The sequence below is a fragment of the Patagioenas fasciata genome, chromosome 7 (genome assembly GCF_037038585.1).
Source record: "Patagioenas fasciata isolate bPatFas1 chromosome 7, bPatFas1.hap1, whole genome shotgun sequence".
Taxonomy (NCBI): Eukaryota; Metazoa; Chordata; class Aves; order Columbiformes; family Columbidae; genus Patagioenas; species Patagioenas fasciata.
In genome coordinates, this window is record NC_092526.1 from 25,415,175 (window position 1) to 25,434,675 (window position 19,501).

At 37.8% G+C, this 19,501-nt stretch overlaps 1 protein-coding gene across 11 annotated transcripts in view; it reads right to left on the minus strand.

The window, feature by feature from the left end:
• The window catches only part of ZNF385B (zinc finger protein 385B), a 158,630-nt gene that overhangs the window by 44,046 nt on the left and 95,083 nt on the right, over window positions 1-19,501 (minus strand). For 8 of the 11 annotated variants that reach the window (XM_065841452.2, XM_065841453.2, XM_071811157.1 and 5 more), the window contains one exon: window positions 4,919-5,049. The exons of the other annotated variants lie outside the window; for them this stretch is intronic. In XM_065841452.2, the coding sequence (XP_065697524.1) occupies window positions 4,919-5,049 (131 nt within the window). The remainder of the gene's footprint in view (window positions 1-4,918; window positions 5,050-19,501) is intronic. 11 annotated transcript variants of the gene reach the window in all.

Here is a 19,501-nt window from a genome sequence, read left to right on the forward strand (position 1 = left end):
GTGAAGGAAGCCAGGGATGCCATTGCCCTGTGCGCCTGTCTGCAAACCTCTGCTTCTGCCTCAGCTGGTTACTGGGCCCTTCATATGAGAAGCAGATAGGTCACAAATAAACATGAGGGACATAATTGAAAATGCAGAAAAACAGCAATATAGCCCCTCCCAGAAGCTGTCGTTGGGTTAAGCCAAGGATACTTAGTCTAGGCAGGGCTAGTGCTGGAGAAGAGACAGAGATTTCTGACTAAGTTACTAGTCAGGTCCTCTTTCCCTTCCTGTAGCCCATTCCAGCTGGCTCACCTTCACTGGCAGATGTAAAATACTTCTGGTCCACTTCACAAGGAGACTGAGAGAACTCAAATATAAAGAATTGGCATAAACCTAGCTGAAGAGAAATAGACACTGAAGCAGTAACTAGTCCACATTAACCCATGTGTCCTATAAAATATGAAGGTTAGAAACCAATCATGGGCTAGTTAGATAGAAAATATTTCACTAACGTGAAAGCTGTAAGAGATGCCATAATCTTTGATTACCCATGAGACCATTACCAATTCAGAAGGAAGCATATGAATTGCTGATTATTTTCTGTGATGATAGAATCTGAGAAGTTGCTGATACTGCTTTTGTGCAGACTGACAGCTACCTGGCTGTACTACTGTGACTAAGTTTGAATTGTGTAGTGCTGCTCTCATTTCAGGACAAGGTAGAACACATTGGAGTTTTGAGACTCTTTTGAAGGAGAGTGTACATCCTTTGTAGGGAGTTGCAGACAGTGATCATTTGGTTTGCCTTGAAAGATAAACCCTGGCTTTAAGCCACTTTAGTGCATGCATCATGATAACCTTCCATAATGTGATCATAAAGTGTTGTTTCTTCATTCAGTCCACAAGATGAATGACATGAGAAAATGCATCAGGGAGGTGCAGAGAAACAATGGTACAGAAGGTGAAAGCCAGTGAGTGTAAAATTCAAGTTTACATTATATTAAACACACAATGGAGACCAAATTAAGATTACTGTGCCATCTTTGATTTACATTGATTTTATGCACTTGACTTTGAAGGCTTACAGGTCATTAAATGTGATCAATATGCAAGATGTTACATGTTAAGGAATCATTAAGTTCTTCTAGCATTCTAAAGAATGGTTCTACTTAAACAACACCTTTTTGTACAGCATCCATTCTAAATTGCAGTTACCAATTTGGGAAGTTCCTAAAATGCTATCTCTCATTCTGCTATAAACAAGAATATTTATGTAATACTAGCCGAGAATTTGATTCAAGCTATGTTCTTCAGACAAAAGGGTATGAGTAACTCAGCAAGAGCTTTTAGAACTTTATGCCAGGACAAACATGCTGTCACCTTTGGATCCACTGCTGCAACACTTCTGAGAGAGAGTTTGTCCTTCTGTGCAGTAACTTGGTTTCAGGCAGTGACAGTCTGATCATGCCTGTCTTGGTCTGACAAAGCTATTTGCTGTGAAAAGACCAGGAAAGAAGAGAGCACCTATTCCGCTACACCTCTTTGCTTAAAATCCTCATTCTGCACTTAGAAGATCCCTTTCTGGGTGATTTGGTGGGAAAAAAAAAAAAAGCAGCAGAAAGGGATCCCTTACTGAGGAATAAAGGCATGTATCCAAAGAGTTAGTGCAATCATTCCTCAGTTTTTCTGATATAATAAGCAAGTCCTAAGGAACAAGGGCAAATTTAATTGGGACATGAATTGATAAGTACTATACATGCATCCACAGCATTTTTAGAAGTATTAATGTTTTTAGAAGAAATAGAAGGGAGGCATTTTAAACTAAATCAAACAATTATGTCAGGAAAAGAAGATATATTTGGGGTAGGCATTTCTTTAAAAAAAAATCAGGGTCTGCTCAGTGCTTCATTTGAAAATACCTGTGTGGAAAGAAGCACGTGATCAGAATGCTTCCAAAAATGAAATGGGAACACTAATGCTTCATCTGGAGCATCACAGATGTTTTCAGAATTGAAAACTGTCAAAGAAAGGGCTTACCCCAGATTTTAAATATATTTCCATAAATAAGAGAAAGTCTTTTGGAAATGGTGTAGGAGGTGTTCCTTTAAACATGTTTATAGTTAAAATATTTTACCTTGTTTTTCCTGCCCTGATAGTTACTGTATCAAGCTCCTAAGCTTGACACTTCATAGTTGATAACTTCTATTATTTTCAGGCAACTGAAGTTAATTTAGAAACTACCTCCTGGCAAGGTTTAGAAAAATGTTTCTATATCTGACTGCCATTAAAAAGGAACAGGCGAATCAAAGACGTTTTCTCTTGAGACCACGCTTCTTTTTGCACCCTTCAGTGAACACATGCAAGCGAGAGCAGTGGCCCTGGCACATGCTGCAGGGTCCCCTCAGTGCTACTGAAGGCAAAGAGAGCAGGTGCTGCGCGCTGGAGGTTTCACTGCCTTGACAAGTCCTCTTGGGAGCAAAGTGCATAGAGTTCCTGATGGATCCGTAAGGCAAATGATAGGTTTTTTGGGGGAGAAGGGACAAAGAGCTCTTCTAATATTCTGTTCCTGCACTAGATGAAAAATTATGGCACTTTAGATGAGGGATACATTGTGGTTCAACTGGAATTAGCTTCTACTCACCCAAACTTTTCCTCTGGAAAAATGTTTTTTACAAACTTTAACATACTCCACCCATCACTTTACAGTGAAAAGGAAAAAAAAAAGGTCTTACATATGCAAAAACAAAAATCTGCATTTGCAAAGGTTTTGTTACTTTACAAAGAAACAAAGTGCATGACAGCTGGCGCTCACTTTGCCTGTCAGTAGATAACCATGAATGATTTAGTTTTTCAATGAACTTTAAAGTCCATTGTAAAAGACTGTTAGGGAAAATCAATACCTGCAAGATGAATGGCAAAGTATGTGAATTTGAAATACAGCAGTACTGAACCACCGCTCCTCAAATAAGAGCGTTTAAACATGTGGTGCCTGGGATGCATAGCAGCGTGATTTTATATCGTGGTCAAGAATTCCAAGGGAGGAAGTAGATATTGAACCAACAATATTTGCTGATTACCCCAGGCCTCTCTTTTTTTAACAAAATCCATAAAAGTATGGAGAGGAATGACAGGTGTGAAGGATAAACACTCCAGGAATTAGGCAAACGGAATGTAACCCAGATAAAAGTAAGCTAGTATAGACAGGCAAAACCAGTCTAAATATCCAAATTAATCTGTCTCTCACGGCTACTGCAACTCAGAAATTTAATAATACCACCAGTAAGCAAATAATGTTGGTTGACTCTACAACTACAGCATCCCTAAAGATAAAGTTCTTTGAGCCTTTATGTACAGTTCTGTGAAAAAGCTCACCTATAAAAACTGTGCACCTGGAAAGCAGACAAATCAATAACAAATAAAATACTTGAATGTATTAGAAAGATATGGAAAATTAATATGAAAATATGAGAATGACACACTGCTTTCTTAAAATTGCATTGAGTTTTTGTCCTGCACTTTAAACATACTTGGATTTTTCTTAAATTTTTCTCTTTGTATACATACACAGGTAAACAAGCCCCTAATCTATACACATGCACATTCCCATATCTGCCTCATAAATACACAATTGTCACATACATGTTTTGCAATCAATCAGTCAAATTTGCTACTGTGTATAATGTGCATTGGGCTGCTGTTGTTTGAAAGAAGTTGGCTGATACGCTACCTTATAACCACCCCCAGAACTGTGTGCTGTAGCACAAGTCCTGTCAGCAAGGTATTTGCAAGCCATGAAAAACAACAACAACACCCCAACAACAACAACCAAAAACAACCAAACAAAAAACCCCAAAAAACAAACCAACCAACCAACCAACCCAACCCATAAAAACAACCTCTTGCTATTTTAACTTCAGACATGAGGTGAGTTTGCAAAACTCACACTTGGCAGTGGTTCAGGTGATCACTGTATGTCAGTGGTGACACTGCTCCCCTTTCCATTTCCCTGAAATTATGGTGACAAGTGCGATGCTGCACAGTTCAGGCCACGGTCACGTATGAACAGATCGTACTCGTTGACTTGGCAGAAATAACCCAGGGCAGTTTCCTTTCTGTTGCTATTAACTTACTGTTTGCTGATTCGTTACATGCTAGATTACCTCCAAACATGGAAACCTCAGTGGCAACATGCAAAATATTGATTTTGGCGTACTCATTGCATTTAAGATAATAATTAATTAAACAAATGATAAAGTGTGATAACAAAAAAACATTTTGATAACAATCACAGACATTTTCTGAGACATTAAATAAGTGCGAATCACAGAAGAGAGTATTTTTGTTAATGCTGTTCTGATAAACATGGAGAACTACAGAAGCGTCAAGCATTATTATGGCAGTAATACTTTGTTGCAAAAACTCAGATGCATTGCCATAAGCTAAAAGTAGCAGGTTATCATTTTTCACATTGGCTAGCAGCACAACTTTAGACTTTTGTTATTATACAGAATTAATAAGATCCTGCAGTTATTTCACTGGTTGTGATAGATTCAGCTTGATCCAAGTCAAGATCTAGGCCTTACCTGTCATGCCTGTATATACAATAGCTTTTGCTTTTTCTTTTTTACAGCACATACCCAGGCAAATGCTCAAAATGACTCTATTGCTCATCAAATCTCTGTCACAGGGATTTTTCTCAGTGTGCAAATGCCATCCCAAGTTACCAAGTTAGAAAAGCATCAGCCCCATTCACAGTGAGGCGGCTGGGTACCACTCAGTCTTTTGGACAAGGGAACAGTAACCACCGCAGCACAGACAAAAAGGGTTTTCTATAATTGTGTCAGTGATGCACTGATTTAAGGTAGTTTCAATACTGGATATTAGAACCAGCTTGGAAAGCATACACTGAAACTAAATGTGGAAACACCTTTACTTACTGTGTTAAAATTTGGGAAGAATCCAACAGCAGAGCTGCTGTCCACAGGGAAGGACATAAAGGGTTTGATATCCAGGGAAGGCTGCATCATCAAGGTAGGTGTGCGCACAAGGGTAGGAAGTGCAGTAGTGCCTGCCAAGAGCAAACAAAACCAGGAATTCATAGTATTCTCCTTTCCACATCACACGCAGTATAGCTGACACAACTGCCAAGCGAAAAAATAATATAGGGAAGTAATGAAGTGGCTCTGTAGGAGTTAATAACATTAAAAGAAACATATTTCCACACACTATAGATGAGGCAGAGCACTTCCCTATGGCCATGGATACTCAGATGCTGAAGAGGAGACATATGGTTTATAAATCACACTGGCAGGTAGAATAAATCCTTTCTAAAGCTGAAAAATCCTTCTGTGCCAAAAAGGCCAGGATGGATGCCCATGAAAGTCAGATGCTTTTGCAATTCATGGTTGCCTATGAGATCAGGTAGGACAGACAATACATGTTTCCAAACAGTGAGCTGCACGTTTATTTTTTCCTATTCTGAAAGTAACTATCAGGTGCTGCACAAACACCTTTTCACCTACCATTTAAAAAAATACCTTCTGTTTAACAGTGCAAGGGAAATATTAGAAAACAACCATCAATTAAATAATAAGGTATCATGTAAACAAACACAACTTTTTACATGCAAGTCAAGCTAGCATTTTCTTAATTGGAGCCCAGATCTTCCTCTCCAAACAAGAGCTTTCCAGAAAACTACATGCTGAAATTCTTTCTATATACACTTGAGAATCATTCCCCAGAAAGACCTCAAAGGAATGGGAAGGCACATATGTCTCAATATTCATTTTTAACTAGCTATCTGCCCTATTCACACAACAGAGTGCCTAGGTGCACAGCTTCCAGCTATGCCCGTAGGAGTATTTTTTTCCTGAAATCATACAAAATAGATTTCAAATAACATTTCCCCTCACTGAAATAAAAAAATGCAATAACAACAACAAAAAAATCTCAGTTTCTCCTTCCTGGGCTGAATAAATAATTCAACACCGACTGCAGCAAGCACCGGAACACAAATGTCTCACACCTGTAAAGGAGCATGAGTCAGTCTCTGCCTCTCTCCCCTCTGCCAGAATTTCTCCGTAATTACCTCCTTCTCCCACTCACCAGAGGTCAGCACATCAGCTGGGGGCATAACAGTTCTCCTAGGAGTTTCTCTGGTCTCAAGCAGAGCTGACACAATAGCTAAGCTTTTTGTCATAGAAGAAGTCACCTGAGCTTTTTAAACTCAGTCAGGAAGGGGAAAGAGAAAAAAAAAAAAAAAAAAAAAGGGAGAAAAATAAACAAGCAATTTTCCCTCTCTTCTCCCATAAAATCAAATCATTTGCATCCACTTGCCAGATGTTGGGGAATCCATATGGGCTGCCAGAGTACCAGTCTTCCATTAAGGGATCTCCCTTTCTCCCTGTTAAAGATATGCAAAACTGAAGGCAGAGTTTCCTCCTTTTGATCTTTTCATCCTGACTCCATGCACACAATTTCAAACCCATTTTAAGGTTTCCAAGAGGAAAGCTGAGTTCAGAAGCCAGATGGGGCTGCATGGATTTTTTGGATGACCAAACACTTATAACCAGCCCTGAGCTCAAATTTTGTGATGCTGGAGAGACAGTCATTTGATGACAGCTGCAGCCCAGTAAACATGATATTCTGGTCCAGCAGATGAATAACAGGCTACAATCTATTCTCAGTTTCTTCTGTATGAAAAGTGTGCTAATTGCAGAAAGATGGGTCATTGACAACGATGGAGAGCAAACTGTTGAACACCATCCCAACTGAGCTGTACAACTTGAAAGAAAAAAATAGGTTCGAGACATTTTCCACAATATTTTCTCCCTTCTAGCCAATACTTTCATAAATGTAAGGTTTCTTTCTGCAACTCATTGACAGTTGTGCTTAATTAACTGTAAGTCAAAGCTTATTCAAGTGGAGTCGCTAAAGGCTAGCATGCCTATAGTTTCTTCTTCATATCCATAATGAAAAATATGCATCAATAGAAAAGCAGTGTGTCAGAGGATTTATCCAATGGAAATATCTTCAACTGCAAAAAATAATGATTATTTCTACTAGCTGGTTCCAAAACAGTAGGTTTACATAATTTGGATTTCAGAGTTGTATTCAAACAGCAGCTATGCTGTATTTAATTACCTAAAGCCCACAAAATGCCATCGTCAGTCTAACTTCTACAAGTTTCTCTTTGAAGTTAATAAGCAATTCAAGATCCACGAAGTTAAAAAAGACCTGTCCTTTCTTTACATATGCATACTTCAATGAAGCTATGGTTATATATTTTAACTACATTTTACAGAAAAATTGTATCATAGAGTTAAATTGTGACTGACAGAGTTAAAATCAGAGTTAAAGCCGGGTTTTTGATTCTGTCTTCACCCAAGGCATAGAAAACATCCGGCATAAAAGTTTTAAAATTAAAAAACAATTAGCATCCTCCTGCAAACAACGTAATATTCTTCATACTCCTTGGCTGAGTACAGAAAATTTCATGCAACAAAGACGTTTGAAGTCTGCCTGCAGTTTTGCAGTCTATGGTGTTTCTGATGCCAGAGTAATACATGACCAGTAGACTAGGATGCATTTGGAGTCCATACAGAACAGAAAACATACACACTTACCAGACTGATTAGTGGAGGCATTAATAATTAGAACTTAGTTCCCTTTTGTTTACCAGTTTACTACTTCAACTTATTGCCATTCAAATACCAGTGATACTGCCTGCTTGACTGATTTTTCAGACCCACCTTTGAAAGCCTCTGCAAGAATGATCAGATGAAGATGACCTAAACTATAGGTATAAGCATTCTGGGACAAAATAATGAAATCAAACAGAATAGGACACAGTTTTACACTGGCATTACTCCCAAAGGTTAAATAGATTCTCACTGTTCCATCAAACCTGTATGCAGACCTGAGCTAAGCAGGAGCACTGGCACAAGAAAGATGTAGCTGACAAGCTGCATTATCTTCAAAAATGTAACAGATGTTTACCATTTCACTAGCATTTTAATGATAAAGGCAACTTATGTCAAACACAGATTGTTTTAAACTACTTGTAATATTTAGCATAAATATAACTGATCTTCCTTGTAAATTCATTTGCTCATTTCAGCTTAGTAATTTTTAAACAGTATTTTACCTTTGTAACTTCAATTTTACTCCCATAGCATGGGAGCTGGAGATGCAAGCAGATGACAAACTTTGCCAAAAGGCACTGGTCCCTTTTTACCCCTATCTAAGAGGAGGAAAACAGGTTTCATCTGAGCAGATGATCCAAAATGTCTAATTTCATTAAGTTCTTCTTCACCCTAGACATATTTATCTGAAAAGAAGTCCCTGTGTAACAGGCACTTCTCTTTAGCCACATACATATGGCTTCATGCACACTGCAATGCAGTGGGAAACTGACGCTTTTGCAAAATTTATGAGATGTTGTTGTCTCTACCCAAATGTGATCTGTCTCTAACAAAAAAGGTATGTGATGAATAGATTAAGCAGTGAAAGTATATTTTGGGGAAGCAATTGGAATGTCTTGTATCAGTCACTCTCGTAGCAAGACGAGTCCCAAGAGCCACACAAAATGTGGACATGAGGAGTTTCTACCAACAACCCCCCACAACAACTTTACAGTTTCACAGAAAAACTGCAGAAGCCAAGACTGGCACGATCACAATTTTGGTAGAGGCAATCAGAGTTAACTTTGGCCGTGGTTAACAGTCACTGTTCATCTTTTTCAAGTAAGAGCAGTGTCGAGTTCAGTCAAATCTAAGCACACAATTTCTCCTTTTGTACCTCCTGAAAACTATTTGTGAAAGTATTACTTCAGTGATTTTCTCTGTAAGTGCTTTTCTTTATCACTAGCAGACACAAAAAAAGGTGTAAAGTCTGCACATTAATTTTAGTTTGGGTCAATATCAGACCATTACAAGAAAAAACAAAACAAAACTATTTTATCATAAAACTTACTTATCTAAAACATATTTTGTGAACAATTTCAGCATACTTAAGTAAATTATTTTCCAGACTTGAAAGCATGCTCTTCTGAAGTCTTCATTAAAGGCAACTACAGAGAAATCTAAAGCCATACTCAAGTTGCTCCTCTTTTTCCATTGCCTACAGACATTACTACAGTGTTCTAATCCTCTGTTCCAAGGAGAAGCCCAAACCAAGAACATGAGCACTGAAGTGCTATCAGGACTGAATAAAAGTACCCAGTTGACAAATTTCTGTGAACTGGACAATCTACATCCATCTCAGATTGCACATGGTTGCCTCTGACCTGTGGACAGTATCTGGGAATACTCCAAAGGAACATTTTTTGTGTTATTCACACCCACCACTACTTATGTGCATTACCCTGAGAGTTTTCAGTTTATGGACAGGCTATGCTGGTTTTTTCATCCCTGAATTGTCTGACCATCTTAAGCTATGAGGAAACTTTACTTTCTACACCAAGGTTGAGTAGCCTTATCTGGCCAGTGAACAATGTAACTGATGGGACGAGTCAGTTCTGGGCTTTCTCTTCCTTTGGGTTGGACTAGATGATCTCCAGAGGTCACTTACAACCCAAACCATTCTGCAGTTTGGTGCAGCATTTTTTTAAACACTCAAGGCAACAGTTTCCACTCAAGGGTGGATGACAAGTTGTCCCTTTTGATCCATGCCATGATGGCTGAATTAACTACAGACTGCAACCACCCTATCCACAGCCAGCCTGCCTTTAGACCTCACACCATCATCACCATTTACAGTGTTTTCCTTCAGAGCACCAGAAGACAGAAGCCCAGGCAGAAAATATTTGAAATGGCTCCCTGGAATGATTCTGAGATAATTCTGCATGTGTTCCCCTATGTGCTTTTTCTGGGACCCCATGGTTTCAGTACAATTCCTTAATTTGTCAGTGGAAGCTTTAAACATTGTCAGAAATATTTACTTCAGCATGTGGCTCAAAAAGCAGTTTCATAAACAGGTTAGAGCCAGAGGTAGTACATAGGCTTTCATATTGAACAAAAATCTCTTCAGCTCTTCTACTGCCTATGCCTTGCAAAAAACTAAAAAAAATAATCCAAAACCAAAAATCCCAGCACAATCTAAAAAACCCCAACTTGCACAAGGCTTTCTTACACTTGCTTATTTGCAGCTTTATGGGAAGACTGGCACAATGAAATGATGTTTATAAAAAAAACCCACCTAACTACAGAAATGCACACCATTAAAAAATTGCTCTCTTCCCTTATATCTGACGCCCCTATTGCATCATGCCTCGGATCTATATGCTTTTGCTACAATTGTTTTCCCCCCCCATAAATGACAGGTAAAAATCAATCACTTGCAAGTCACTACATTTTGTAGTTTAGGTATTTATATGACATTAGCCCTTGAAATCCTTCCAAATATTTGATATAAATATTAGCCTTTTTTCCTTCTCAGTATGACCAGTTTACAGGATTCAGAAATTTTATAATTTTGTTTGTTTAGTTACAGCTATAAATGAGTATTACAGAATGTAATGTGTTTTTGTTTATTGCTAAGATAAACTGCTAAAAACAAGTTAAGTGCAAGTAAAATAATTCTGAGTTTCTGAACAGCAGGTGTTGATATCAAAATGCATAAGGAAAAAGCTATTCTGGAAGTATTCCATCAATAACACTCATGGAGGTGAACCTTAAGACGGTCTCCCCACATAAATAAAAAGCAATATGAATAAATACAGCATTTTAGTAGATTTTTTTTTTTCATGATTCACTCAGCAGAATAAACATTCATTCCTTATAATATGGTATGATGATAAATGAGACTTACGATACCCGTAGGGATTGCAGTCTGTTAAAAGTAAAGTAGTCAAGGAGAGATAAGACCATTACTTCAACAGATTTTCCCAAACGGCAAATTAACACAATCCTAAGAGATAACTCCCTATCCAGGCAACTTATTTTTAAAAATAGCTTGAAGCAGAAGCCCAGCATATATGAGACACGGTACAGCCCCCAGCTGACAATAGGAAAAAATGTTAAGAACTTCTCTGCCCACAGGGCACCCTACAAATTAACTCACTAATGAATGAGGATGCAGTTCCTTTGGGAACTGATGTGATTACCATCAACTCATACACATCTTTTAAAACCTGCAGAGTGCACTGAATTCAGACCTCTTAAACATTATTCAGATATCAACATAGCAGTCAGACCTCCCATTGACTTATTAATAGATTTAAAATCACAAACCATACATTAACATCCAAGTTTGACAAATAAAAATGGGTAAACCCTCAAAAGCTGTGTTTTATTTTTCAGAAGCCACAAGGAAAGGCGGCAAGAACTGGTGTAGACATTATGGCTACTCAACAGCACTAAGGAAGAACCACTCTGTAAAACACAAGACAAGTGGTAAGAAAGCATTGGTCCAGGTCTAGCCTTCCATAGCAACATATGGATGCAAGACGAAATGCCAAGTATTTTGCACTCCATTCTGAGTTTACTTTTTCAGTAGATGCTCCAGCAAACCCACAGGCATTTGATGCAAATTCACTGCAACATAAAAATTACCTATACGCTGTACAGTTTAAGCTCTTTGTGCTCAAGAATGATTGATCTAAGAAACATGTCAGATTATAAAAATAATTATCTCCCTACAAATTAAAACACAATTTCCAGTATGCTTGAGCATGATGTTAGTATTTCCATTATTATCCATCTAGAAATAAATGTTCTATGAAGGTGTGCCAACAGAATTCTTTATTCTTCTTTTGTACAAAATCAAATACCATGAAATGAGTTATTCCTACATTTCAAATACATGTAGAATTCCACCAACTAGGTCAATACCAAAAATAAATTGAAATCTGGTTCTGCTGAAATGAATAGAAGCTTTGCCATATAATCATTCCAAAAAGTCAACCAACACTTAACTAACATTCATAATTATATATAGTTCATTTACAACCAGAAAAGAAGTACAGCTATATATTGCATCTATTTCACACAAGAATTCTAAAAATAAAAACATAAACCTACCAGCACTTACAAGTAAACAAACCTTAATTAGATCAGACCCTTTCACATTGAAGTATTAGAGGCTGACTTGGAATTACATTAAATTCCATTAATTGTTAATATTCCTCTGCCTAATTGTTTTCCATCTTCAGTGCCTTATGACTGAAAGATGTTAATTTCAAGAAATAAAAATTTAGACAATAGATCACAAATATTATGCATATACTTTATTTGAAGACGATCATGGAAAAGCTGATATTGAAAACCTCTATTAGAACGGTATTAATATTCAAAAGAACTGTGTCAATATTTCCTTAATCTCTACGTTTAGTACATCAAAATCATGGAGAACAAATAATTATATTTACCTAGTGGAGGAAGGGGACAGAAGAGGCATAAAAATAGGAAACTGGAATTCCAGTATTTTAGAGACAAGTACATCAAAACATGAATCAAGAAAAATCTCATTCTCCTTGCAGTTGTAGCGCAAGTCTAATAGTTTGCAATAACAACAGGAATCCCTGTAGGTTTTTGTACAGAAGATACCAGAACTGCCGGAGTGGGAAGAGAAGTCCAGTAATTAGAAGTGGAACGGATTATCTTGCATTTTCCTTAAATAACTGTGTTACAATTGCCTGATAACATTTGGAAAAGCCCTGTCCCTCCTTGCATTTGCAGAACCTGTGACTCATGATCCTGTCCCCTTCTTCCTTCAGCTGCCACTCTCATGTTCCTGTGGCTGAGAAGGGACCTGAACCATGTATGGCCCCTGTTTCACAGCAATTGTGTGACACTGTCCCACTGCATTTTTTGAAGTATTTATATTCCCAAGTCAAGCTAACTCCTAAAGTACTACACTAGTATTAAAGCCTGTTTGTCAGCACTGGCTCCTTTTCAAGTCTAAGCAATTGCATAAATTATGGAACAACCCTCACTATATTTAGAAGAAATGTGCTGGCTGAAGTACAACTGTAATTTGTCATTATCTATAGGTAGTATGGAAATATTTCTCCTTGGTTTCTCAAAAGAGCTAATTCTCTAGACTTCTAAATCAACCAAGACAATTTGTCTGACTGAAAAGCAGGCTGGCACATTATAACTTAACACCACTGATCTCGGTAACTTGGATTTTATTCTAACCAAACAGTGACAACTATTAATAAATGCAATGCTCCTGCCTGCATTAAAGCCAGTTGGAACTTTGCAGTCTGTCCTAGTTTCTTTTCCTCCAAATCTCCTGGTTTGCTCAAGCCTCTCCTTTCTGGTACCCACAGCCTGAGTGAGCAGCTCTGCCTCCTCCTCTGTTCTTATCTGCTTCTAGGGAAGGCTCCTTTGGAGTTGTTTTTGCTTTGAAGTTTCCCAAGTATGACAGAAAAAACAGCTGTGTATTTTTCAGCTCCCTATTCTCTTGCCATCTGGACTAATGGAGATCTTTTCAAAATCCTTAGGATCCTTTTTCTTGATATGTTCAAACCAGGAACCCCTTGTCTTTTCCACTCTCCCAAAACAAAGGCAGAGTGAGAGAGGGTATTTGTTCGCTTTTCTGCTGTCACCCTTAACTAAAACCAGTCTTGTTCAGAGCATGGTGCAACTTCCAGGTCAGTCCCCATTTTTTTCACTCACTGCATATTCTTAGGTGCTGTGCATCAAGCCTGCGAGTGTTCCAAGAAAAAGCACACAATCCCCTCTCCATTCAGCATTCTGATTAAACACAATGTTTTATTAGAAACTGAAGCTTCCCTTCTAAGGAACAGGAACAAAAAAAACCCCAATTTACATTACCTTAAAAATTTGATAATTTGGGGGATGTGACTTGATTGCAGTTAACTTTTTAGAGAATCTGTTATCACTTCATTTCTCACATAATGTGGTGTTTCTCAAAATCCAACCCTTATCCTGAATTCTGCCACCACATCATTGAGCTAACCACCACTAATCCTCAGTGAGCCTCAACACAGACATCCTTTCATGAGGTACTGAGTTCCTATCCACTAAAACCAAACAAGCTTAACAACAGGAACGCTGCTGGGTGACCATTTTGTTATTAGTCAGTCAAAACCATTATGCCTGAATTTTACATTTGGGGGGTTTATGTCTGCAGTTGGCTTCTTGCTCCTTATTCCACTTCAACAGTTCAACACACCAGCTCAGCAGTGCTGTGCACAAAGGTAATCGGGGTCTAGACCCATATGCATCCCCACGGGATATGTCTGTTCACTTAACCACATTAGACAATTTCCAAGTCTCTTAAAAGCCATCATAGCTCAGAGAATTTCATGCCTCATTTTCTTCTTCTACATAACACACAATCACCTCTAGAAAAGACAGTTACCTAAGTTGCTTCTTGTTTTCTGTTCATAAGCTCTATTGGTACTGCTCCCTAAATATCCTTCAGATAAAAGATTGCAACAACAGGTAATTTAGGTGTTTAAAGTGGTCTATTGAAACTATCTGCAATAGAAATCAGGATCCCTACTGAATGAAATCTGGTTTTCCTTCTAACTAAAAGTTTCAGTTTTTCAGAAATTTCAAAATAAGTTTGAACATCCAATCCACCCTCTTTCTATCCAAAGATCACAATTTCAATCACAATCTTCCCCTTAGTTGCTATCATTTCCATACTTAGGTACATGCTTTTAGAAGGACTACTATCTTTCTGTTTAGAAGTAATAAACAATGATACAGGGAAGAAAGGCAGATTATAAAACCTTCATAACATTATCAAGGAAGTGTACATTCCACACTGAATCTAACTGCTCTGCCATTGCACAGAGCAGGCAGCATACAAGCACCCATCCAAAAGAGGTCAAACATGTAAAGGCAGTGGGCAGGTTTATCACACATGCAGTTTAAGTTCAAGTGATATAATCATTTTTCTAAGACTGGTGTACTGAAGAAATTCCTAGATGTCTTAGAAGTAGCTTAAAGAAAAAAACAACTATTTCATAATTTCCTAGTTAATACTACAGAAGGGAAAATCTCCTTCTTCCCAAACTTCTCTAACTTCTTGGTGCTCTATTTGCTGCCCCTAACTAAAGCAATGAGAACATCTTCATGGGATTTCCTGGAGGATTTCAGCTTTCTCCTAATCAAGATGGCATCCTGCATATCCTTTTCAGAGCCCACACTCATACAAGCAAAGGAGAAGACAAAGCTCTGTTTCTGGAGCTTTACATGTTCCCAGTGCACCCTGTGATGCTGCACCTGGAAACACAAGAAGCACAGAGACCTCACCCTACTCCACAAAGCAGGAGCCTGACTCAGCCCTTCTCTCACCTAAAAATACAAATATAAGTACCTTAACCTGGCTGTGAAAAGAGCACAAGAGCTGCATTGCTGACCAAAGTTTTTTAGGTCATTTACAAATGGAAGACAGATACTACAAGTTTACCAGTGCCTTGCAATATTCAGAAGCTGTTGTGACCACACAACCATGAATCATTTCAGCAAAGCAAAAGCATAATAAAACAGAGATCATGTACTTCCATAAAGGCTTCCCACGATTAATCAGTGCCATGATGCTTACCTTGGTCCCTAAGGTTACAGTCTACCTCCTCTGCAGCATTTGACCATACATACAGCATAAGACTCAGAGATAAATAATAATTTCATTTCAACATGGTGCTTTTGTGATGTTAGGTGCTATGAGACAGTGGGCAAGCAGCAAGCCTGAACAAATCCAGGCTGTTGTAATTCTGTGCTCAGCTTTAATTACCCTTGAGGAGAGTGTTTGCAACTTGACTCCAGAGGGAGGGCAGCCTACTATTGACATCAGCAGATCAAATATAACCAGAAAGACTGATAAACTGTATTTTAGTGACATTTTCCCTGCTATTATTCTTAGAATTAAACTTAGAGAGGTTACTAGCTAGCTGCCTGCTAGAGAGCTGCATTTTAAATAACTTCTGGGGAAAAAAAAAAAAAAGAAAAATGGGGGAAAAAAATTGTGTCTGCTTGAATATTTTTAAAACTTTGTAAAAGGGAACCTTGGAGCACAGGGTTACAGACAGTGCAGCATCATGATATTCAGAAGATCAAAATCCACAAATTCTGGCTCTCCTGAATTGAGGTGCATTGCTTCACTTTATTCTTGAAGTCAGGACTGATGAATAATTAAGAACTTAACAATTTATAGAACTATAATACATGCTATGTAATCTCTCTTACAGAGGGAAGAATGAAGGCAACACATTTCAAATTAACAACTCTGTTAGCACAGATCAGCACAGTCATGAACATTAATTAAACACTAGTATCTGACTATAAACCTTATTCTGCTTCTGGGTGTCGCAGGGCACCAGCCCTGCCAGGGCTGTACCATCAAGACTTCTGATGCTGTTACATTTTCAAAGACTGCATGGCATGAACTTGGGCAACCCTACACTCAGTTACATTCAGAAAGAGAGACCAAAAAAAGAGCAATATATAACAGACTGTTTCTGTTAAATTTAATTGTAATTGAACCAAAGAGGAAAATTTGATAACAGAACATTAAAACTGGCTTTTAACAGGACTTCAGCTAGCATAAGCCTTTCAAATAAAGTCACCTCTAATTTCTCATCACAGTACTGAGATGGAGGAGGCTGAAAACGAAAACTTTTGTGAGCTCTGATGCTTCTCAATCTCATCCAGACTCACCTGAACTGCCCCTCATCTTTCTTGCAGTGTAGCAAACAAATTTCATGTCTGCCACACTATGTTTCAGGTTATATCTCTCAGGATGGTATCAGTCTTAGTTGATAACCTAGCAGTGTTAACTGGCATTGAGCTTGTGATATACAGCAACTCTTTCCTGCATTCACAGAGTAGTGATTCCTGCTTATGTGCTGCGTCAGTTATTACTCGGTTCCTGTTTTCCTTCGTATATTTTGTCATAATTAATTTGTCCCTTTTTTCAAAGGGAAGATAATCTATTAGTTCTCAAACTCGGTTTGTTCTTTTTTCTCTTTTAAAAATATTGTGACCCCCATCGGCTCTCTTCTAGTGCTCTGGGACTTCAACTTCTCTTCACAAGTGGCAACAGCCCTGATATTTTCATTCATGTAAGTATCCTTGTGTCACATTTGTCAGAACCAGCTTTTTAAAAATTTCAGTTCATTGAGACACATTAAACTGTTCTTACAGGTTTTTGTTATTTATATTGATAACTGTCAGGTTAACAAAATTGATCTTTCTAAAAAAAAAAAAAAATGAAAAAATGGCACCATGCAACCCAAACTTCTTGGCTTCCTCTGACAATCAAAGAATAACAATCCACCTTTTTTTTTGGTATTCTGTAAGTATTGTAAGTGCACGTACAGTAAGTTTTCTTCAAGTGTGATGCTTATTTCAACCTAATTTCTAAGTTTGTCCTATACATTTGCATTACTCTTTCTTCATCATCCTTAGTAATTTAGACTGCTTTTCATTTCCTACCTATAGTTCTCTTTTACTTGACTACATAAAGCTCTAGTAGTTTAGTCAAATTATCCTTGCCACACTTCCTGTCTTTCCTCTGCCATTGGAGAATTTACATTTGTGCCCTTAATAGAGTCTCTTTAAAAGAATTTCCAAACACTTACAGTACACTTGATAAAAGAAATATCCCGATATGTGTATCTTGAAGAAAAAAATCCAGTCAATCCTCTCTTCAAAATTACTTTCACTACTGCTCACTTGGTGTATTACATTGTTTCTATTGATAAGTAGATGTAGTAGCATTTTGCTGCATAACTTAAAAATCAGGTAAGACGACTGTTGTGTTATTATTTCCACAAAGAAACAACTCCCTCTCACTTCTAATAAATGTTGGGCTAGGTATAGATTATAGTTTGATAAATCAATCCATCAGGCAGCAGTGCAGACTTAAAGTCAGACTTAGGCAAAAACTACAGAAAATAAAAGTATCTGGGCAATCTGTCTGAAAAGCTTTTTTTAAAGATTACCTCGGTCATGCAGTGAGAAATATGGAAAAAGGTACAAATAGCAAAAACGTTTTATGTTTTTCCAAAGAATACTTGAGTTGGAAGAGCAAGGGATTGACCTGCCAGAATAGCAATTAAGGTGAAGGAAGAAAAAGCCCAGTTCCCTCTTCTGCATAAAACCATCATGCATGAAGCCTATTAACCTGGTCACAGCATGAGGGACAATGCTCAGAGTATCAGTGTATCCCTTAGATCAAGCAAGGACTTCTCAGTCCCTGTCTGATAATGCTTATTGTGTTGAGCAGCAGGTACCTTTTAACTTGAAAAGGATTTACGAATTGAAAAGAGACTGAGGCAAAGCAATATAAGAAGCAAGCTCTGGGAAGTCCAGAAAATACAAAAAGTTAAATATGGACCCCCTAGGTACAATACATGACAGACACAGAGGCAAGAGGAGGGACAGGGTATTTGAAAGACTTCTGAAGTAAAGAATTCTGAAAGGTTTGGAGAATACAGAGAGCTGGAATAAAAGGATATAACTGAGAAAAACAGGTCTGAACATCAGTGAAAGCTTCTTGACAGCAAGATTATTCTGAGTGATATTTAATGTTCATGGTGGCAGCCTTTTTGAGTTGAACTAGACTGTGGAAATAATCTCCCAGGAGAATGTGGGAATCTCAACCACACATGCATTTGTATCCAGACCAAATAAAACGGTGTTATATTTACAAGAGAAGCAATTCCACATTGTCAAGAAGAGCATTAGATGACCAGCAATGGGTACTATGATTGCAGTTGTGAAAGACAAATTGCAATAAGGTATTTATAGCCAGTGTCGGGCTTTCTTTTATGTAGTACAAACATGACCTTGCTTCATCAAGACGGTTATGTCTTTCATAAATAGTTTTATCACAAGTTTTGGTCAAGATCAATAAAACAAAATTTAACAGAAGCAAACAAAAGCACAAACATACACTACAAGCTAACATCAATGATGTCCCCACTGTGGTGTATTTTATTGTGTCTCTTCTACAGCACAAAAGTGGGTCCTTCCTGCACAAACCAGGCTGTCAAAGTCTCAACATCATAATGTGGAAATAAATCTCTCTATATTTCTTTGTATAGAGAACTAAAAATCTGTAGCTTAATAAGAAACAAGAGCACCTATTTCTGTTTGAAATTTGCATTTTAATTTTTCCTATGGTACTTGCTTTTTTTTTTTTTGCATTTGAAATGCAAATGCACTTGAACATTAACAGAATCAGTCTGATAGGAATTATGAACTTGTTAATGCAGAAAAGTAAAGCAGAAAAACTTCTCTTCTATCAAATCTGGTTGTTGACAATTGAACATTTTAGTAGTTCTCAATGCAGTACCAGCTGCACATTCTGGGAAAAGAAGATTGCTAAGATTCCCTCCCTGCAAATGGAATTTTCCACTTTTTCTAAATACTATTTTTGTCAGAGAAACTTGTACAGAGTTGTGCTACCACCGCACATGAAATGGAAAGTTCCATAGCTGTAATGAAACTGGGAACTTTTGTTCATGGATACCTTTATTTTCATATTAAGGACAAATGTGTCATAGTCAACAGCAGGGCTACTTATCTTTGCAGTAA